We start from the raw sequence: 23,779 nt of genomic DNA, 5'->3' as shown, positions 1-23,779 counted from the left end.
ATTCTTGGAAGAGCAGAGTCTGATTAGAACAAGTCAACATGGATTTAGTAAAGGGAGGTCATGCCTGACAAACCTGTTGGAATTTTTTGAAGAGGTAACAAGTAGGTTAGACCAGGGGAACCCAGTGGATGTGGTCTATCTGGACTTTCAAAAGGCCTTTGATAAGGTGCCACACGGGAGACTGCTGAGCAAGGTGAGGGCCCATGGTGTTCGAGGTGAGCTGCTGGGATGGATTGAGGATTGGCTATCTAACAGAAGGCAGAGAGTTGGGATAAAAGGTTCTTTTTCAGAATGGCAGCCGGTGACGAGCGGTGTCCCGCAGGGTTCGGTGCTGGGGCCACAGCTGTTCGCATTATATATTAATGATTTGGATGAGGGAACCGGGGGCATTCTAGCGAAGTTTGCCGATGATACAAAGTTAGGTAGACAGGCAGGTAGTACTGAGGAAGTGGGGAGGCTACAGAAGGATCTAGACAGGTTGGGAGAGTGGTCCAGGAAATGGCTGATGGAATTTAACGTGAGCAAGTGCGAGGTCTTGCACTTTGGCAAAAAGAATATAGGAATGAACTACTTTCTAAATGGTGAGAAACTTAATAAAGCCAAAGCACAAAGGGATCTGGGAGTGCTAGTCGAGGATTCTCTAAAGGTAAACATGCAGGTTGAGTCTGTGATTAAGAAAGCGAATGCAATGTTGTCTCTTATCTCAAGAGGGTTGGAATATAAAAGCAGAGATGTACTACTAAGACTTTATAAAGCTCTGGTTAGGCCCCATTTGGAGTACTGTGTCCAGTTTTGGTCCCCACACCTCAGGAAGGACATACTGGCACTGGAACGTGTCCAGCGGAGATTCACACGGATGATCCCTGGAATGACAGGTCTAGCATATGAGGAACGGCTGAGGATACTGGGGTTGTATTCGTTGGAGTTTAGAAGATTAAGGGGAGATCTAATAGAGACGTACAAAATAATACATGGCTTTGAAAAGGTGGATGCTAGAAAATTGTTTCTGTTAGGCGAGGAGACTAGGACCCGTGGACACAGCCTTAGAATTAGAGGGGGTCATTTCAGAACGGAAATGCGGAGACATTTCTTCAGCCAGAGAGTGGTGGGCCTGTGGAATTCATTGCCACGGAGTGCAGTGGAAGCCGGGACGCTAAATGTCTTCAAGGCCGAGATTGATAGGTTCTTGTTGTCTAGAGGAATTAAGGGCTACGGGGAGAACGCTGGCAAGTGGAGCTGAAATGCGCATCAGCCATGATTGAATGGCGGAGTGGACTCGATGGGCCGAATAGCCTTACTTCCACTCCTATGTCTTATGGTCTTATGGTCTTATGGTCTATTCATATACCCATCCAAATGGCTCTTAAATGTTGCAATTGTACCAGCCTCCACCACTTCCTCTGGCTGCTCATTCCATACATGTACCACCCTCTGTGTGATAAAGTTGCCCCTTAGGTCTCTTTTATATCTTTCCCCTCTCAGCCTAAACCTAGTTCTGGACTACCTGACCCCAGGGAAAAGACTTTGTCTATTTATCCTATCCATGCCCCTCATAATTTTGTAAATCTCTATAAGGTCACCCCTCAGCCTCAGACGCTCCAGGGAAAACAGCCCCAGCCTGTTCAGCATCTCCCTGTAGCTCAAATCCTCCAACTCCAGCAACATCCTTGTAAATCTTTTCTGAAACCTTTCAAGTTTCACAACATCTTTCCGATAGGAAGGAGACCAGAGTTGCATGACATATTGCAACAGTGGCCTAACCAATGTCCTGTACAGCTGTAACATGACCTCCCAACTCCTGTACTCAATACTCTGACTAATAAAGGAAAGCTTACCAAACACCTTCTTCACTATCCTATCTTCCTGCGACTCCACTTTCAAGGAGCTAGGAACCTGCACTCCAAAGTCTCTTTGTTCAGCAACAGTCCCTAGGACCTTACCATTAAGTGTATAAGTCCTGCTAAGATTTGCTTTCCCAAAATGCAGCACCTCGCATTTATCTGAATTAAACTCCATCTGCCACTTCTCATTCCATTGGCCCATCTGGTCCAGATCCTGTTGTAATCTGAGGTAACCCTCTTCGCTGTCCACTACACCTCCAATTTTGGTGTCATCTGCAAACTTACTAACTGTATCCCTCATGCTCGCATCCAAATTTCTGTAAATGACAAAAGGTAGGGGACCCAGCACCGATCCTTGTGGCACTCCACTGGACACAGGCCTCCAGGCTGAAAAACAACCCTCCAACACCACCCACCACACTACCTTTGAGCCAGTTCTGTATCCAAATGGAGGGGTGGAGGGTGATGGGACCCAGGGACATAGTGAGGAAAGAGATCAATCTGAGACGGGTACAGCTGAGAACAGAAGTGAGTCAAACAGTCAGGGCAGACAGGGACAAGGTAGGACTAATAAATTAAACTGCATTAATTTCAATGCAAGAGGCATAACATGGAAGGCAGATGAACTCTGGGCATGGTTAGGAACATGGGACTGGGATATCATAGCAATTACAGAAACATGGCTCAGGGATGGGCAGGACTGGCAGCTTAATGTTCTAGGATACAAATGCTACAGGAAGGATAGAAAGGAAGGCAAGAGAAGAGGGGGAGTGGCATTTTTGATAAGGGATAGCATTACAGCTGTGCTGAGGGAGGATATTCCCGGACATACATCCAGGGAAGTTATTTGGGTGGAACTGAGAAATAAGAAACGGATGATAACCTTATTGAGATTGTATTATAGACCCCCCCAATAATATGAGGGAAATTGAGGAACACACTTGTAAGGAGATCTCAACTATCTATAAGAATAATAGGGTAGTTATGGTAGAGGATTTTAACTTTCCAAACATTGACTGGGACTGTCATAGTGTTAAAGGTTTAGATGGAGAGGAATTTTTTAAGTGTGTACAAGACAGGTTTTCTGATTTAGTGTGTGGATGTACCTACTAGAAGGTGCGAAACTTGACCTACTCTTGGGAAATAAGGCAGGGCAGGTGACTGAGATGTCAGTGGGGGAGCACTTTGGGGCCAGCAACCATAATTCTATTCGTTTTAAAATAGTGATGGAAAAGGATAGACCAGATCTAAAAGTTGAAGTTCTAAATTGGAGAAAGCCAATTTTGACGGTATTAGGCAAGAACTTTCGAAAGCCGATTGGAGGCAGATGTTCACAGGTAAAGGGACAGCTGGAAAATGGGAAGCCTTCAGAAATGAGATACAAGAATTCAGAGAAAGTATATTCCTGTCAGGGTGAAAGGGAAGGCTGGTAGGTATAGGGGATGCTGGATGACTAAGGAAATTGAGGGTTTGGTGAAGAAAAAGAAGGAAACAATATGTCAAGTATAGACAGGAAAGTTCGAGTGAATCCTTAAAAGAGTATAAAGAAAGTAAGAGTATACTTAAGAGGGAAATCAGGAGGCCAAAACGGGGACATGAGATAGCTTTGGCAAATAAAATTAAGTAGAATCCAAAGGGTTTTTACAAATATATTAAGGACAAAAGGATAACTAGGGAGAGAATAGGGCCCCTCAAAGATCAGCACTGTGGAGCCACAGAAAATGAGGGAGATACTAAATGAATATTTTGCATCAGTATTTACTGTGGAAAAGGATATAAGATATAGACTGCAGGGAAATAGATGGTGACATCTTGCAAAATGTCCAGATTACAGAGGAGGAAATGCTGGATGTCTTGAAACGGTTAAAAGTGGATAAATCCCCAGGACCTGATCAGGTGTACCCAAGAACTCTGTGGGAAGCTAAAGAAGTGATTGCTGAGCCTCTTGCTGAGATATTTGTATCATCGATAGTCACAGGTGAGTTGCTGGAAGATTGGAGGTGGCAAACATGGTGCCACTGTTTAAGAAGAGCAGTAAAGACAAGCCAGGGAACTATAGACCAGTGAGCCTGACCTCGGTGGAGGGCACATTGTTGGAGGGAATCCTGTATTTGTACATGTATTTGGAAAAGTAAGAACTGATTCGGGATAGTCGACATGGCTTTGTGTGTGGGAAATCATGTCTCACAAACTTGATTGAGTTTTTTGAAGAAGTAACAAAGAAGATTGATGAGGGCAGAGCAGTAGATGTGATCTATATGGACTTCAGTAAGGCATTCAACAAGGTTCCCCATGGGAGACTGATTAGCAAGGTTAGATTTCATGGAATACAGGCAGAACTAGCCATTTGGATACAGAACTGGCTCAAAGGTAGAAGACCGAGGGTGGTGGTGGAGGGTTGTTTTTCAGACTGGAGGCCTGTGACCAGTGGAGTGCCACAAGGATTGGTGCTGGACCCTCTACTTTTTGTCAGTTACATAAATGATTTGGATGTGAGCATAAGAGGTACAGTTAGTAAGTTTGCAGGTGACACCAAAATTGGAGGTGTAGTGGATAGCAAAGAGGGTTACCTCAGATTACAACATGATCTGGACCAGATGGGCCAATAGGCTGAGAAGTGGCAGATGGAGTTTAATTCAGATAAATACGAAGTGCTGCATTTTGGGAAAGCAAATCTTAGCAGGACTTATACACTTAATGGTAAGGTCCTGGAGAGTGTTGCTGAACAAAGAGACCTTGGAGTGCAGGTTCCTAGCTCCTTGAAAGTGGAGCCGCAGGTAGACAGGATAGTGAAGAAGGTGTTTGGTATGCTTTCCTTTATTGGTCAGTGTATTGAGTACAGGAGTTGGGAGGTCATGTTGCGTCTGTACAGGACGTTGGTTAGGCCACTGTTGTAATATTGTGTGCAACTCTGGTCTCCTTCCTATCGGAAAGATGTTGTGAATCTTGAAAGGGTTCAGAAAATATTTACAAGGATGTTGCCAGGGTTGGAGGATCTGAGCTACAGGGAGAGGCTGAACAGGCTGGGGCTGTTTTCCCTAGAGCGTCAGAGGCTGAGGGGAGACCTTATAGAGGTTTACAAAATTATGAGGGTCATGGATAGGATAAATAGACAAAGTCTTTTCCCTGGGGTCGGGGAGTCCAGAACTAGGTTTAGGGTGAGAGGGGAAAGATATAAAAGAGACCTAAGAAGCAACCTTTTTATGCAGAGGGTGGTACGTGTATGGAATGAGCTGCCAGAGGATGTGGTGGAGGCTGGTACAATTGCACCATTTAAGAGGCATTTGGATGGGTATCTGAATAGGAAAGGTTTGGAGGGATATGGGCCAGATGCTGGCAGGTGGGACTAGATTGGGTTGGGATATCTGGCCAGCATGGACCGGTTGGACCGAAGAGTCTGTTTCCATGCTGTACATCTCTATGACTCTATGCACAGTTTCTATACCTTATGAGCTTGCTGAAAACTGTTGAAAATCCTGTTTCTTTATACATCAGAATTTTATGTCTACGTCGAAGTTTCATGTCACATAAAAGATCTCACGATGTGTTAATTCACAAATCATCTGAAACTGTCAATACACGTAAACTGTTGTAGATGCTTATTCCAAAACTATTTTTCTCAAATGAAGCTTCATGATGTAACTGCCATTTATTATCCTTCAAGACCATTTATAAAAAGTTAGTGCATGAGGCATACATGGTCAAGATTCCACTTTCAAAGCCATCCTGTTTATCTTGGGAAGTCTGTCGTTGTACAATATAAAGAAGCCTTGACTGTTAACTCTCAGTATGTCCAACGATCCTCCAGGATCTCTAACAGTCTAGCTTCCAAGCAGTTTTTCCCACATTGTATTGGTGCCTGCAAAGGAAAAGATTTCTCTCCTGCTGTAGCAAAGGAGAGTTGGCGACGAGAATTTCACAACTGGTAGTTGTTTCCTGTGCTCAGCTGATTAACCCCAAGCCTAAATATTGTTGTGATGTTTCTTTGAATTCCTGCCTTGAGGTGAAAAGCTATTAACTCTGGAGACAATTGGTCTCCAAAGCTGTAAAGTCAGCTCTAATAGAAACATCCTCACTCATTTCCCAATCCTTGTTATATCTACATATAAACCATACCACATCTTCACTAAATGCTATCACATCCCACCCAAATGAACTGCTACGTGACAACTAAAAAGCAAACAATGCAGGACTTATATTGGTTGGAGAAGCTATAACAGTGGAACATGAAACAGGAGATCTTTACCAGGATCCCTGGGCATATTTCAATCTGCCATCATCTACCATCTAAGTTAACCATGAGGTAAAGTCTCTGTTTATAGAGATAGTAGAGTGACAACATGGATCTTAAGTCACTATCCTTAGCTCTGGCATTGTGCCACCAACATTTTGTGGTAAGAACAGTATTACTCTTGATGAGATCCATCATCTTTCTTCTTGTATGAGATGAGGTGTTTAAAGTTGGGGATATGCCTGAAGTGATTTGTCCTTGTTCAGTTTTGTGTCTTCAGTTCTCCAGCATGGGAACAGAGTAAATGAAAGGAAGGATGGCAATTGAGAAATTGGTGACAAATGACATGGGAGACCTGAAAGTAAGAGATGTAGTGGTTTTCTACCAGATGAAGTGGAGGGAGGACCTTTTATAATGTGCCTGTATGTGATTTCCATGTGTGTAGCTGGATAAGGATTGCACAAACTGCTGAACTGTAACACATCACTAGACTACAGCACCTATTATGAAAATTTAGTTGTTAAAGTAATACTTCAATTGTGCTCAGGAGGTTAAGAAAATTGTGAGTGAGTTAATTTGCTTGCACCAATGAAATGCATTGTAACTGTCGTGAGTAAGAAGGCTAGCACTCAGCATCAGTGCCACCTACCTCACAGGTAAAACAGGGACCTTTTCCTGGGCTGTTTGTTGTTTTGGACATCAAGGAACCTCGTCTCCTTTAATTTAATTTTCTCAAGGAGATCTTGGACATGTGCATCAGGAAAACCTGCATCATCTATCCTGTCCTTTTTCGGTACTCAATCCATATGATCCTACTTATGACAAAGGAAAACAGATGAGAGTTGTAGCAAAAGGAGGCAAACAAATGAGCTAAACTCTGTTGCTCCCAGTAAGCTGTTGAACAATAACTGCTTAAAGATTGCTCTCCGATTTCAGTGCCCTCAAGCAGCACTTTACACAGGAAAGCCATCAACCTCTGGTTTCTTGACTTTTGTTCTCTTTTGAAATATTATTTGCAGCAATACATACGGTGACACCTTTCTCCAGGCTAGAGATCAATTCCACAAACAAAGTGAACAGCATTGAGGTAAATTGATAATTTTATTTATCTTTTAAAAATGATGAGTAAGCAGACAATAAAAATTTGTGCCACAAAACTCTCCAGTGTGTGAAACAACTTGGCACCAAACCTAATACTGAAAATTCTTTTAAAAAGGGATGATTGCTTTGCCTTACTATGTACCAAAACATCTTCACAGAAACTAAAAAGATCCAATTATTCCCCCCAACAATTTCTTGAAAATTTGTCTGAGAAAATAACAAATACCAGTAGGAAAGTTGAAATGTTTTTTAAAAATATCAGTAGTGGGTTATTCAATATCTATAGCAGACATTTACAAGCAGAGAACTTTAGTAATATATTTTGGACCTCACCAATCAATATGTATGCATAAGGGACTTTGGTTAGGGAAAATATACAAGTGACGAAAGTCGCATCTATAGACATATTGTAAATTTAAAAGCTTTTAAATAACAAATTCCATCAAAAATGATTCAGAAGTGACAACTGAAGTTGTATTTAATTTGCCTCCTTAACATCGGAGACTTTTGTTGTACCTACCAAATGAATATAGGTAGGAGGCTCAAAAATAATGACTCCACAAACATGCGGTATGACTTGGAATGGCCTTTTTCATACTCACAGATGAGCAAGAATGTCCAATAAACACTGTGCCTTCCATAATGAAAAAGAGTTCCAAGTAGAAAAGTTTTACAACACAGTATACATTGATTCCACACTAGAATTTCTACAAAACATTTACCAGTGTCACACTATTACATGAGCTCACTAATATCAAGTACTATATATAATCAGTTACTTATACAATCATTAAAAAGTCACTTTTTAAACAAGTATATAATGCTTAACTTTGAATTAACATGTTAATAATAAAGTTTGTGCAAAACAAGCAGGCCTCTATAATTAAGTGACATCATTTTGCTTTCTTGTATTTTTTTAAAAAAGAGACCAGGGAATTTGCTCAGAAGTGTGTCTCCTTCTCTGTGATGGCAGGAATACGTCCATCACCTTTCAGTTTACTCTCACAGTCATTAATTGTGCTGCAGCATGTCTCCATATTGAGTGATCCTACTCCTTTTCGTCGTAAGTCCAGACTGGGAGTTGTAAGCTTCTTAATTCTCTGTAATTGTAAAAAGAATTTTAAAAGAACACAATTCAGTGTTGGGGCTATTTATCTTTTTCTTTCCTTTTTGAAGGCGTGCACCTCTGTATGTCTATTATACCAGTTTAATGTAAGAGATTAGGCAAAAACAATTGATAGATTATTTATGAATTAACCCGAGTGAGCAGAAAGCAAGCTTCTAATCTGACATTTTGTTAAATTCTCATGTTTACTGGGAGCAGCCAGCCACATCACTCCTCCATTGTATATTGCTGGCATTTGTGAGAGGAATTGTGACACAGGCTAATGAGTTATTGCTGTGAAAAGGAACTTAGCTGTAGATACAATGCAGAGCTCAAGATACTGGGTACTCAGCAGAAGGAAGTGAGTTGCCTTGTGTGCAGTGAGCACATAAAAGTAAAAGAGAGAAATCAGAATTAACTAGAAAGTATACTGGAACCACAACTGATCTTAAATTCATTTAATTTCTGTGCACATGAGAATGCGAATTATTTCTCCTTCACTACTTTGGTGGTAACAAGGTCACTTCTAGCATCTATGCATGATATAGCTAACTTGAAAGTCGCACTTAATCATTTTGGAAGTTGGAGCAATTATATCAGAGGCGCTGGTAAAAAGGTATAAGGCTACAAATCGTATGTATGCCACCTCTAGGTGGTGCAAAGAGCTAGTATGCATAAAATGTCAAGTGGATATTGTATAATGCTTTTGACTGAGGTACATTAAACACTAGAAAAATCGACTAAAATGATTTTGTTGAAACAGCTCTCATATACACTCTATTTGCACCTCCTTGCACACAAAAATAATAAAATCCTACATTATGGGTTCCGTTCCTGGTCAGAACAGTTTGTTGATTTTTAAACCTTACAAATCAGAAACCACAATCTCTAAACTAAATTTGATCTGCTGAGAAAATTTTGCCTAGAAAACAAATGCTGGTTGGACTCAAATAAAAGTACTTCAAACTTCCACTTAGCCACATTTAAATTGTAACTGAGGTTTATTGCTGGTCATAATAGTTTTCACTGAACAATTGTGTGGAGGTGTTTCACAGACTTGGTGAAAATCAAGAGTTACTGGTACCATCTGCACATGTGTAAGCAGTGGTGGACATCTTTACCAGCCAACTTGGCATTTGCAATACACACTCCAAAGTTATATTATCTTCTTTTAAAGAAGAAAATGTCACAGAAATAGGGCTTGGAACAGCCAATGCAAGTAGTTGTGGAGCAAACAGGATAGTAAGTTGCTTTTTAGTTGGAACACAACTTACAACCTAGATTTTCAATACTCAGCACTAGGAGTTTTTGACTGTACATGTACAAGAATTTTCTCATCATATCTTAAGTACAAATCTCTCAGGATTTCACATATAGCAAGAATCACTGAAGTGATAGCAGAAGTTGATGCACCAAACTATCTGGTTGTTTATTTGACAAGAAGCAGACAATGTAATAGACTTGGTGGATTAAGAATAATAACGATAGTATTTACATATCCAATTATAATTACCTGTAGAAAAGTTCCTTCAGTGTTCCAAATTTTGAAGATAAGTCCTAGAGGTATACAAACCATGGAAGAAAGAGCTAGGGCCCATCCTAAAGCATAACCCCAGTCGGGATAGACGTATGTGTTGTTATATTTAAGTGGTTTATATCTCACAATGAAGAAAATGAAAATCGCCTGAAAGATAAAAGGGTCAGTAACATTTAAGATAAATATCTGCTTCAGATATTCTAATGTGCATTTTGTAAAACATCTTAAATTTCCTTCCCAAATATTTCACTCAGGATTCAATTATCCTGCAATACTGAAAACAAAACTGTTTTGCAGAAGTAACAATTTACTCTGGTTAATGTTTCAGGGTAGTGATCCTTCACAACGAAGAGTCGCCAACCCTACTTCTCTTTTGTTACATTCTCCTGCTAAGAATTTCCAGCATTTTGTGTTTAGTTTCACATTTCCAATTTTAGGGTTGCTCAAATCGAACTCTGGTGTTTGATTCTGACTCCACAGAGCAGCAGTCTTGGACACCCTTTCGGAAGGTTACTGCTCAAAGCTTCATCATTGTACCCCATGCAGCATGACTTCAGTCCAATGTCATTACAGGTGTGTGAAACAACTTTCTCTTACAACAACTTTAAAGAAGTGGGATGTTCAAAATTTACTATTCAAGGGGCCAACTAATATAGCTGGCTGGTTGGCAGTGACACAAGACTAAGGGTTCAATTCCTGTAGCAGCTGAGGTTACCGTGAAAGCCCCACTCTCTCAACCTCACCTGAAGGGTGTTAAACCACCATTTGTCTCTCTCAATAATCAAAGAATGGGACAATACTGATTTTATGTTTATGACATACACATTCTGTTAGTTGGATTTTCAGTAGTTACTTGGTTATTGTTGCTTATGAGTTGTATTCTTCACTTCCTGGCTTCATCCAATCGATTGTCCCCAGTTGGCTCATGAGTTGTGAACAGGAGACTGTGATAGGAAGATACACTGAATGTTGCCAGAGGCAGCCAATTAGGGAGCAATCACTGGGAGCCTTTTCAGGGAGAGCAGTCATGTTCTAATGTTGGAAGGTCCAGTCAGTGAACAAGACCTCCAACCATCTTTGCAATGAGACTAATGCCTGATCATCAGCAGAGGTGGCAGTGGTGTGATTCAGGGGGACGAGCAGCTGTCATGACAGCAGGGCAAAAATCAGAAGACATCTTGGTCTATACAAAGTAACTGCAACGGGAGACCTGCTACTCAGGGATACGTCCTTTCTGTCATCTACAACTGTCAAATAACTTTAAACCCTTAAATGCATTGTAGCTTAAATCACCTACTGCAAGACCAGCTTGAACACAGATTCTGATGTCAGATTTGTCTTTGCACTAGTATTCACAGCCTGTCTCGTTCTCTACTCCTTTTCAAAACATAAACTCAACCAACGTATATTTTTGTAATAAAAATAGTGTCAATCAAATTCATGCTCTGAAGAGATAAGTACATAATTCTACACATAAACACATGCATAAGTGAATACATTTAAGAACACAAAGGAAGCCAAGTGTACTTGATGCAAAGTAAACTGCAGATAGCAAGCTAGGTATTAAAGAAGAAATTAAAAACAAATACTACATAAATTATTACAAATAGAGGATGTAAAGTGCAATTATATTGTAAAATATGTAACACTGAGAACAACTTGAAGATGATTCTTTTTTAACAGTGTGCGAAATTAAAGCCTTTGTCAAGGGGTACAGCATCAGCTTAAGAACTTACTGAACATATACCAGGAGTGATGAAATTCCAGCACCATTTAATTAAAATGAATGGCCTGTACCCAATCATGTCTTCAATATTGTCATAGAATCTGTTACTTCCTGTGAACATAAGAAAGATTAAAATATCAAGTATCACACCGTACATAAGACAGGCGATCTTATTATCTGTACAATTTAGTATTTGTGCAATATTTGATAATACCTTTAATCTGAACTGTTAGAGTAATGTATTTTGTTAGACGAAAGTGAGGACTGCAGATGCTGGAGATCAGAGTCAAGATTAGAGTGGTGCTGGAAAAGTACAGCAGATCAGGCAGCATCCGAGAAGCAGGAAAATCGACGTTTGGGCAGGAGCCCTTCACCAGGAATCCAACTCCTCGGATGCTGCCTGACCTGCTGTGCTTTTCTAGCACCACCCTAATCTTGACTCTAATGTATTTGGTTAAGAAGTTTTCTTGCATATGTAGGAGTGGAACACTCTAGACATATTTTATTTCAAAAATTAAGATAAGTTATTCCATCAGTCTGTTCTAAAGAGCTCAGGAGACATTTTGTATTCAGGAAACTTGATATTTCCATAATTACTATGTATTAATAACACTGTCTGATTCTTTTTTCTTTCTGAAATTGGCTTCTAAATATGCTCACAGAGATACATGTCTGACATTGAAAAACTGCAGCAAGTCAAAGGTAAAAGTATTTAATATTTTCCCCTTGAAATACCACGTCTAAAAAAATCTTATCTTCACAGTGTCACTAGCTAGCTATAATTTACCAATGAGTTCATCATTCATAAGCTTTCCAAAGAGGCTCACAAAATAAAACAATAATTGTGTTTTACTGAGAGGCTACAGAGTGGCATTATGACTAAAATGGCCACCCCCACGTAAATGTCGATCTTCTTAGAGGAGATTTGCCACATAATAAAACACCCAGTAAGAATTTGACATTTTTGAAGCTAGAAAGACTGTCCACCTTCAAAACATAATGTTTCAGATTCTGTAACCATTGGTGGCACTTTCTGTTGACTTTAAAATAGCTTCCTGCAAAGATCTAGCAAATTGTTATGGCATATAATTAATTCTGGTGCTAGCTATAGGGGACCACTTAGTTGCAGCTTTATAATCAAGCAGGCTGAACAACTACATTGAAGAATTCGAACAGACAGCAAATCAGGAATAAAAAAGGAAGATTATCTAATAATTTTCCAGAAAACAAAATAAAGATTGGAAAGCAAGGATTAATGTGAAAATCCAAAGTTTCATAAAACTTACTTTTTTTTTTGATTACTTTAAATGTTCTGTAATTTTAACATGGAATAGGGAAATACGATGTCTCACAAATAGAAAATTATGTCTTCATGGTTGGAGAGGCTACTGAAAACTAAGAAGGACTTAGCACGCTGTAAAAACAACTGGTGGGACATGATAGAAAAAGGGGCAACCTTTACATGGGCTTTACGGCTAAAATAATAGTGACAATGTGGAAACTCACATCAGCTCATTAATTTCTAATTATTCCCAACAGCAAACATTTCAATAGCACGTACTTTGAATGAATACTGAGAGCAAAGTCTGTATTGAATGTAGTTGCAGCTGCAGACAGCAGAATTTACTATTAATTTCACAATAATGACAGTGAACAATGTCTATTTCACCATCATTATACAAATTCCCAGCCATTAATACAAAAGACTCGTGCTTCTTTGATGTACAAGAGTTTGAAAAATAGAGGCTGCTTTACAACAGCACCATCTACTGTCTCATTAGTATGGCAGCCTCCTTCATTCATTTGTAAACATCTTAAAACATGGAAACACAGAGACCGGGAGGAGAAGGCCTTTTGATCCTTCAAGCCTGCTCTGCCATTTAATATGATCATGGATGATCATCCAACTCGATAGCCTAGACTGACTTTCTTTTCAGGTTTAATAAAAATAAACAGTTATGTTGGAATTAGAACGATATATTGTTACATATTGTTACATGGGGTTGACTGGTGGAGCAGACTCGATGGGCCAAATGGCCTAATGTCTGCCCCTATGTCTTATGGTCTTATATATATAGCGATAGAAGTGGCATTGTACATTAGCTTTCAACACTAATTATTAATTACATAAATCTTCAGGACAACTTTACAATCTCCCACCAGTGGATTGGCAGGTGAGAGGCTGTAAAAACTTTCTTAGGTGACCTTTTAGCCATCTTGCTTCCCCCTTCCAACTTACTGCAATTTTAAAGGCCCAGTTTGCACCAGTTGAGATCTTCAAGTGACAATACACTGGTCACTGATGGAAGGGGATGTGTGCTTGGCCCCAGAAGCAAAAACCTTCATTGCTTGCCCTTTGTCAAGTCGGGTCATGTCACTCAAATCTGCACTTCCTGGGCCCATCTGCTCCCGTCTGCTTTCCTTCTTTGTTTCACATTTGCTTCTACTCTTTTGTTTTACTATATTTTCCTTTCCTTTTATTTTCTTCATTTCTGTGGCAGGTTGGTTGGCTGTATTAGTACGACAGTGAGAGCTGGTCTCATGTGGACTGGCGAGTGTGGCTTCTCTGGGTGATACGAGGCAACAGGAGTGGGGGCATTCTTCCAGTGATAGGAGACTGGCGGCAGTGAGGGTATTCTCCTGGTGATAGGAGACCGGTGGCAGTGAGAGTATTCTGGCGATAGGAGACTGGTGGCAGTGACGGTATTCTGGTGATAGGAGACCCGTGGCAGTGAGGGTATTCTCCTGATGATATGAGACCGGTGGCAGTGAGGGTGTTCTCCTGATGATATGAGACCCGTGGCAGTGAGGGTGTTCTCCTGGTGATAGGAGACCCGTGGCAGTGAGGGTATTCTCCTGGTGATAGGAGACCCGTGGCAGTGAGGGTGTTCTCCTGGTGATAGGAGACCCGTGGCAGTGAGGGTATTCTCCTGGTGATAGGAGACCCGTGGCAGTGAGGGTATTCTCCTGGTGATAGGAGACCCGTGGCAGTGAGGGTATTCTCCTGGTGATAGGAGACCGGTGGCAGTGAGAGTATTCTGGTGATAGGAGACTGGTGGCAGTGACGGTATTCTGGTGATAGGAGACCCGTGGCAGTGAGGGTATTCTCCTGATGATATGAGACCCGTGGCAGTGAGGGTGTTCTCCTGGTGATAGGAGACCCGTGGCAGTGAGGGTATTCTCCTGGTGATAGGAGACCCGTGGCAGTGAGGGTATTCTCCTGGTGATAGGAGACCCGTGGCAGTGAGGGTGTTCTCCTGGTGATAGGAGACCCGTGGCAGTGAGGGTATTCTCCTGGTGATAGGAGACCCGTGGCAGTGAGGGTATTCTCATGGTGACAGGAGACCCGTGGCAGTGAGGGTATTCTCCTGATGATAGGAGACCCGTGGCAGTGAGGGTATTCTGGCACTAGAAGACCAATGGCAGCGAGGGCATTCTCTCGCCTTTTGAGGCCAGTGGCAGCAGCAGTTCTCCTGATGTCAGGGCCAGCAGTACTCTGGCCCAGTGGTGAGGCGATTGTGGATTCAGTGATGTCAGCAAAGTAGGCCCAGCAGTGAAAAGATGGCACCCAAAATGGGACTACTCCTACGTTGAAGGGGTCGGCGCAGGTGGTGGTGGAGGTCTTCCTGAGGCTAGGTACCAGCATGGACTGGGTCAGAAAGACTGACATTCTGAAGTTTTCACTTGTTTATTTTTCTAATTTATTTCTATGGCCTGTAATATTGGACTATTTATTTCAGAAAAGTAAAATTTTATTCTGTTTCCTATCAACTGGACCTTAAGTATCTACACCTTAGGTATTTTTGTACCTAAGATAGTGATGTAATGTGGCGACTGTAAACTTGTCACTGCACTCATTTGAGTACATGTGATAATAAAGCTAATTCAATTCAATTTGTGGGTGCTCCTCCAATCCTGGTCTCTCCATCTTCCTCTCCCCACCACGCGTCACTTTCCCTTGCCATCTCCACTGAGAGATGTTGTGCCTGAGGCCTTAAGTTCAGAATCTGGGGACTGATTGTATCTGCAGTAGTGACCACCACTCCTGGTAGTATTTCTGGGACTACAGAACTGCCAACCAACCTGTGTGACCAACAGCTTTCTAAGGCAGGACTTGCTCCTGATTGATGAATGCGAATTTGATGTCCAGCGTTAGCCTGGGATTCTGCATTACTAGTTCAGTGACATCACTGCAATGCCACATCTCTTAAAAACATAAGGAATAGAAGCAAAAGTCGGTCATTCAGCCCCTCAAGCCTACCCTGTCATTCATAAGCTTATGGCTGATCTATCCCAGGCCTCAATTCCTGTTATGTGAACTCCTCACAATCTTCAGCTTCTTGATATTTCAAACATCTGGCTCCCTACTCCTTAAACGCTTTCAGTCTTCTGTCCCCCACAACACTCTGGGTAAAGAATTCCAATGATTTCTTCTCTGTACTCACCCTGACAAGTCCCCTCAGGATCTTGAAATAAGAGCAGCTCTAACTTTGATGAATAAAGGCCTAACTTGTTTAGCCATTTTTGATCAATCAACCTCTTCATCCCAGGATCAGCCTGGTGAATCTCTTTTGAATTGCCTGCAAGGTTAGCATATCCTTTCTTAAATAAAGGGTCCAAAACTCCAGCTGTGATCTCACCAACACCCTGTACCGTTGTACCAAGACTTCCCAATTTTAAAACTTCAAATGCCTAACTATAAAACAAAAAAATCTATTGCTTCCTTAATTACTTGCTTAACTGGCGAGGCAATTTGTTGTGATTTACAAAGACACGCAGATTATTCAATGATCATTCAATGTGTCCCCCTTCTCCTAACTCATTTATGGAACACCTTACTTTTCTCTTGGGTATGGTCAGACATAAATGCCAAATAGTATCATTTTTCAAGTCACTAGAATAATGCATGATATGAAGATGCTGGTGTTGGACTGAGGTGTACAAAGTTAAAAATCACACAACACCACGTTATAGTCCAACAGGTTTAATTGGAAGCACTAGCTTTCGGAGCACTGCTCCTTCATCAGGTGGTTACAATTGTGTACTCCACAACCGCCTGACGAAGGAGCAGCGTTCCAAAAGCTAGTGCTTCCAATTAAACCTATTAGAATAATGCAATGTTGTTGATGTTATAAATGTATGAATGACATGTGCACAAAGTGCAGTAGCTGATTAGTTTTATCTTAATCATCTCAGGTGTTAATTATTCAGGTTTTAAACATCAATGCAGTGGCAAAGACGCAACATAATGTTATTGACATACCATAGGCCCAGCCTATACAAATGCACTCGAAAATGGCCACAAAGAGAAGACACATGCCACTCGAAGCATATGCATCGAAGAGCTGAAAAATGTACATTCCTCCCTTCCAACAGAAAGAATAAAGTTTAGTATTTGATTTCATTGGAAGAACCTTACATGGTTTTGCTACTGTATATTGTTAATTACTCTACAGAAATTCTAAGATATGCCTGGAACTGTCTCACTAAAAATAACTTAAGTAGATTGTTATCCAAATGCTCATTACTTAAAACATTGGTAGTCAATATTAACAGATAAATATAAATCAATGAATAAATGTCAGTTCAAAACACCAATCTTATGTGGAATGAAACAAGTAACCAGCATCTGAGGAAATGTTCTCTTCCTTAACATCCTTATGATTTCATAATATCAGAGTTACTTCAATAAGAAAGAACTGAAAGGTCAGGTTGATTGTTGTTTTGGGTGGTTAGGTGTTGAGTGGGATGTTGGTCGGACTCTAAAGGATTCTAGTGGCCAGGCTTCACTTCAGTAAGAATCCCGAGTTGCCAGTGCATTTCAGTTCTTCACAGTTTCACAAGAAATTTTTTAAAATAATAACTTACCTGAGTATTCTTGCTGCAGCTCCCAGCAGTCCCTTTAAGGACCACTCCATGCTGACCTAGCAAGGGTTTGGACTGCCCACCCCCACAGTCCATTAGGATACTAAACTTGCATTGCGGTTGTCTGCATGCTATACTGGTGTGTGTACATCCATGAGATTCCCACCTGTTCTGGGTGGGGAGCTAGACACCAATTATCTGACTAGCTACAAAACTGTGATGGGGGAGAGGTTGTTAACTGTAGCTGCTGAGTAATTTCTATCCCACTGCTGACATGAACCCATTAGAAAATGGGGTGATAATGAGACCAAACTGGCTTCCTTTGTTTTCTCCTGTTACTTTCCTGTTAATGATGAGAAATGGGAAAGTAACAGATATAAATGGCCCCTTGTAATGCCATACACTGAATTTTAAGGCTGCCCATTTGAACTGGTTAGTTTAATTTCTAAACTGCTCCTATCCCGTGTCTTAAACGCTTAGCCACTCATGGAGGAAGCATACCCCTCCGTAGCTTCCAAATCTTATTGTGACCCTTGGAATAAGATGCAGCCCAAGAGATGGGCATCCAGTGTCATTGACAAAGTATTACCTTTTTTTTCCTGTGGTAGCCCTTCCAGGGAGAATCTATTTAAGAGGAGCAGAGTATAATGTATTCTGTAGTAGAAAAAGTAATTTCTTTAGAATAAGTGAATTTTTTTTGGATTCCTTAAAGAATAACTTAGAACATGATAAAACTAATTATAGCTTGCTCATGCAGCCTACTCCTCTTACTTGGAGGTAATTGAACAAATGTTTTAATTGTGAACTGTGAATCAGAATTAGACCATTTTCTTCTGAACAGTTCAATGGGAGTTTGATCAGTGAGATTATTTCCTGTATTATAAACCTATCATAACAAAATGTATTAGAAATGAACTTTGGATTCAAGTATAAGAGTCTCCAAGAATGAGTAAACAAAATTAAGTGGAATAGGCTACATTGCAACCAGGTTAGACTGTTTGTCTCCACTGGGACTTCAGTGCATAACACAGGATACAGGCAAGTACTTCTACATGACAAGGTCACTCAATAAGCTTAAAGGCCTCAAATTTGTGGGCCTGTTGCAAAATACTAAACAGCTTCCTAATCCTCCAATATGGGTGGCAGGAAGCACATCCTCATTATGAGCTAGTCTATGCATCCTTCATGCTGGTGGAGGTAAAATAATACTTGGTGATCAGGACCATACCTATTTGTATTCAAATATGGGAGCTTCAGACATGCTTGCAGCTTCCTCTGCAACATTAAGTTGGCCTGAATGGAGTTGATGCCATCCTGACTGCTGCTTTCAGGAATATCATCTGTGACCACAAGTTAACAAGGTGTTGAAAAATGTACTTACCTGAATGTGGAACCTGAAGATCCATATTCAAACATGCAATCCGCTGTTAGCTCCACACACCCCATACTCTCCTTCTCCATGATCACAACCCCTGTTGATACCCATCACTGCTCTCTTAATTCCTGATCTCTGCCACTAGCCACTCTTCCTGATCACTGCTGTGCAGCTCCCTCCAGCCACCAACATTCTCCTGACTGGATTTTCCAAATTCTCAACCTTAAACAATTGGATATTCCCCTGGCAGAATATCCCCTGTATTAATTCTGGAATTAATTACCTCCACCTGCACTATTCTCCAGTCCCCTTGAAGAACGCATCTGAGGGCTGTTGCTGGGCCTTGAGGTGCCTGTTTGTAAATTCCTCACGGATAGTAAACAGCCTATACTGTGTCCAGAGGTCAGCATTTCAACGAAATACAGGCTCAGTCAAATGAGTACCAGATTCTATATATCACATTCTAAATCAGGGACCTTTTAAAAGCTTCAAATTTCCTAACAGATATTTTCATAGTTGATAGCCATTTTGTGAAATGCTTTTTTCTCTACTGTACTGCCAAAGTAACTGTTTCGAAGACACCAATTTTGAATGTCCCATACCCAAATGGCAGTTAAATCATTATTTTACATCTTATGAAACACACTGAATAAAACATGTTAGTGAGATCACTCAGTTTGTGGAGACTGGAACTTGTAAATTGATTTTCAGGAACACCATCAGATTGACCCATCAGATTACAGAATGGGATTAACTCCACTGTTTTTCAAATGTAATTGAATCAATGTATACCCATTCAATTTTTGTCATATTGGTAGTTTGGTACTTTGAAAGGAAAGTGCAATTTGCTCTGTATTTTGTTATTTTTCTTTGCAATTATATTGATTATTCCAGCATGCATGCTTGTTTAAAGATCTTTTGTCCTCAACTCTTATAGCTGCTCCTTAGAACAGCCCCTTATCTGAAAAGATCCATTGATTTATCTTACATTTTTGTCTAGATTTTTGATCTTGGTCACAACATTCTGCTTTCATTGTTTCTCATTGCTTTTGTCTACTTCTCCTTCTAGTATTCTCTGCTATTACGTGAGGACTTGTTTCTGGATGAATCTGTGATGACTGCTGGCCAACTCTTTACTCCCCCTTGGCTAACAATGGATTGGTGCCTCTTTATCCTCTGTCTTCAACAAAGTTACAACTGTCTTAATCTTTGCCATGACCATACAGTTGGAAATCCCTTTTTGTGCATTTGCTTATATGTTGGATATGACCCCATTCCTTTTCTATCTCCATATTATCTTATCGCCATCTAATGTTCATGCCACTTTTGATATCACTACTTTCAAGAATTTTGTTCTCTCAAATCCACATTCTAAACTATTTCTACTTTGCTGCCATTTTGTTTGCTCACCTGCTCCATCCCTTGAATAAGCCTACATCTTTTGAGATTTTCTAGGTACTCATCAAAAGGCTGCTAAAATATCCAGTGCTGCCTTTTAATTTGCAATAGTGTCCTCCAGCCAAACCTGTCTCTCACTTCCATTCAAGCTCAACATTCATTCAGACTAATCACAAGAACCTCCTCTCTGCATTTTCACTTGGCCACACTTTCTATCATCAAAGGTATTGGCAGCATGGCAGTGTGGTCCCATTCACTAAAACATAATGGTGTCTCCTCCTAAATTCTCCCGGGACCTTCAACATCTTTGAGAACGTCACCTTGTTTATCTTTCTTGCTTCCCTTTTAAAATCGTTACTGTCTAATGTACCCTCCCATGCTCTACGCTAATTTTCAGACTAAGCTATTTTTTCAATCACCATCCTTGAAGTTAAAAATCACACAACACCAGGTTATAGTCCAACAGGTTTAATTGGAAGCACTAGCTTTCAGAGTGCCACTCCTTCATCAGGTGGTTGTGGAGGACACAATTGTAAGGCACAGAATTTATAGCAAAAATTTACAGTGTGATGTAACTGAAATTATGCATTGAAAAATACCTTGATTGTTGAGTCCTTCATCTGTTCGAATACCATTATAGTTTCACTCTATTTGTAAATGATTTGTTGGGTGTTCACCTTAACATATTCAGTCTTATATAAATCTACAAAGCTAAAACATGAACAAAAAGCTTCAGGTTAATTAGCTTACCTCTGTTACCATTATTAATCCAATCAAGTATGATGCAATTGTGATAATGCAAATCAGCTGTTCTCTTCTGTATCCGACACGGAATATCTTGGGATACATGTCTATTATAGCTGTTACCAGACTTTCCATACACACAAACTGCAATGAAAAGAGTGACAATACTGAAATGCATGGCAATATTGTGTATGAAAAAATTACTTAAACAGGGCATCAAACCAGTGAAATCCCAATGAACATTGTGGCTAATTGTATCACAACTCTTGAGCGTTTTATTCCTTGAGGTTAGAAGGATATAATCACCGTTCTGCATAAAATACTGAAGCGAGTCAAGAAGCATGGGAAATTATTTCTTTACTGGGGGAATCCAAAATGAGGAAGTAAAAGCCCAAAAGATAAAGTGGGATAACTAGATGGACAACTTTTGAGTGGGTTCAGTAAGTTAAAGGGGAAGAATTGGACATGACACAGGACGTCGAGATGAGCAAATGCATGAAATAGAAAGACCATTCAGAGATGCTGGAGAGAAGCCAGTGGTCTTGGAATAGGTACAACAGATTTCCTCAATAGATGGGAAATCAGCAGAGCAAGAACTCGAAAGCAACTTTGCATGAGTTGGTATAACAAAAATAAATGAATAAAACCAACTCAGCATTGCTTAATTAATTAATTTTTGAGAACAGCTCATTATGTGCTTTCAAAAAGGCATTCTTTAATTTCACAGTTACCTTAGCAATTTTGAAACAAAGCTGTCAGTGCAGTATATAATCATTAACATGAAATTGACATATTAATCACTCAGTAAACTCAGTCAGCAATTCATTAACTTGGCTCTTAATTTCAAGCAGCAATTTCTTCACTATTTATTACTTAAATTATTGATTAATTTCAGAGTAAATGCAAAAACCAAAGGAATAAACATGAGGTTGTCTCTAGAATGGAAGAACCATTATGAAACGGATATTGAAATGTAGATAAGGAAGCAAATTGACTGTCCAAAATCAACATGGAAAGGCAGATGAAATATGCCGAATAAATGCATAGAGTCACAGAAACAGACCCTTCGGTCCAACCCGCCCATGCCGACCAGATATCCCAACCCAATCTAGTCCCATCTGCCAACAACCTATCCGTATCCCTCAAAACCCTTCCTTTTCATATACCCATCCAGATGCCTTTTAAATGTTGCAATTGTACCAGTCTCCACCACTTCCTCTGGCAGCTCATTCCATACACATACCACCGTCTACATGAAAAAGTTGCCCCTTCAATCTCTTCAATCTCTGCCTCTTACCCTAAACCTATGCCCTCTAGTTCTAGACTCCCTCACCCCAGCGAAGAGACTGCATACAAGAGAAAATGCATATTTAAGAAGTGTTAAATTTGTTAAGAATAGAATAATTGAAGGCATGTAAAATATGAACTAATGGAAGATTATTATGGAAGACCTAATATGATTTATCTTTATCTCTGTATCTATTGCTAAATACTGCTGCTGCCAAATGCTAGGATACTGGATTGTATCCACCATATACACTGAGCTTGACCTGCATGCTTTGTCTCCTACCTTCAGACCTGTCTGATTCATATGACCCTAACAGGTGCTAGACTCCTGACAGCACAGTATCTCTCAGGGTCATGTAATATCCATTAAATCAAGCTGTAATCCTTAGTGAAGGCAGACTAATGTTAGCCTGGGAATATGGGAGGCATAATAGCAAGATAAACTGCCTAAAGCAGTGGATCTCACAGGTATCTCCAGTTTGTGACAAAGCTCTATGGGTTGCCTCAGATTGATTTATGAAGCCCTCTAGCACTGTCAGTGTATCAAATTACAATTAAAGTCACCACAGATTCAAACTTGAAAATCACAAAGATTCTTACAGACACACACACACAGCTAATGGAACTGTGCTTAGCTAATGGGAGTTCAAAGATGCTCTGAAGAAGAATCATACCAGACCTGAAATGTTAACTTAGTTTTCTCCACTGTTGCTGCCCGACCTGTTAACTTTCTCCAGCATTCTTTGTATTTGTTTCAGATTTCCAGTATCTGCAGATCAAAGTGGAACTATCTGATGTTCACTTATTGGTCATGTAACTTTAGTCGAAGTTATATTTGATGATTTTCTGATTTGGGTTGAAAGGCTGCCTGGCAACAGCTTTTGGAATTTTTAAGAGCAATTTGTCACAGACTTGAGAAAGTGGAATGGAACATCCTGTAAGCCTGGAAACAAAGACAAGTCTTTCTCGGTCTCCCTAAACCTCTGCAAGTGTGTAAAAGAAAAACCTAAACAATTTTGGAAAGGAAAAATTTAAAGCAAACAAAGACCTCCATCCATGGGTGACACTGTGACTCAGTGCTGGTGCCTCACAGCTTCAGGGAGCTGAATTTGATTCCACCCTCAGGTGACTGCTTGGAGTTTGCACATTCTGTGTGTGTATATGTGGGTTTCCTTCAGGTGCTCTGGTTTTCTTCCACAGTCTAAAGATGTGTTGGTTAGGTGGATTGGCCATGCTAAATTGCCTTTAGTGTCCAGGCATGTGCAGGCCTGGTGGATTAGCCATGGGAAATGTAAGGTTATAGGTCAGGAAGTGAGCCTGGGTGGGATGCTCTTCAGAGGGTCAATGTGGACTCGATGGGCCAACTGGCCTGCTTCCACACTGTGGGGAGTCTTTGATTCTGTCTGTCTGGCTACCAAACTGAAGATCTTCCATCATTCTATGATTGACAGCAATATGACATGATTGCCAAAAAAAACTATTAAAAACTAACTATAAAAAAGTCACCTCGTTCCACCCACGTTGTTTACATTTATATCTTTTTGTTCATGTTTTCTACCCATAATATTC

The 23,779-nt window shown here is 40.4% G+C and overlaps 1 protein-coding gene across 1 annotated transcript in view; it reads right to left on the bottom strand.

The window, feature by feature from the left end:
• Positions 1 to 7,154: 7,154 nt before the first annotated feature.
• slc6a11b (solute carrier family 6 member 11b) overlaps positions 7,155 to 23,779 on the bottom strand; it is a 162,301-nt gene continuing 145,676 nt past the window's right edge. The window contains exons 11-15 of the mRNA XM_072582165.1: positions 20,930 to 21,067; positions 16,805 to 16,907; positions 11,552 to 11,652; positions 9,792 to 9,962; positions 7,155 to 8,273 (exon numbers count right to left, since the gene is read on the bottom strand). Of these exons, the coding sequence (XP_072438266.1) occupies positions 8,115 to 8,273; positions 9,792 to 9,962; positions 11,552 to 11,652; positions 16,805 to 16,907; positions 20,930 to 21,067 (672 nt within the window). The 3' untranslated portion in view covers positions 7,155 to 8,114. The remainder of the gene's footprint in view (positions 8,274 to 9,791; positions 9,963 to 11,551; positions 11,653 to 16,804; positions 16,908 to 20,929; positions 21,068 to 23,779) is intronic.

Source organism: Chiloscyllium punctatum, chromosome 12 (genome assembly GCF_047496795.1).
Source record: "Chiloscyllium punctatum isolate Juve2018m chromosome 12, sChiPun1.3, whole genome shotgun sequence".
Lineage (NCBI taxonomy): Eukaryota > Metazoa > Chordata > Chondrichthyes > Orectolobiformes > Hemiscylliidae > Chiloscyllium > Chiloscyllium punctatum.
This window is presented reverse-complemented; position numbering and strand designations above follow the sequence as displayed.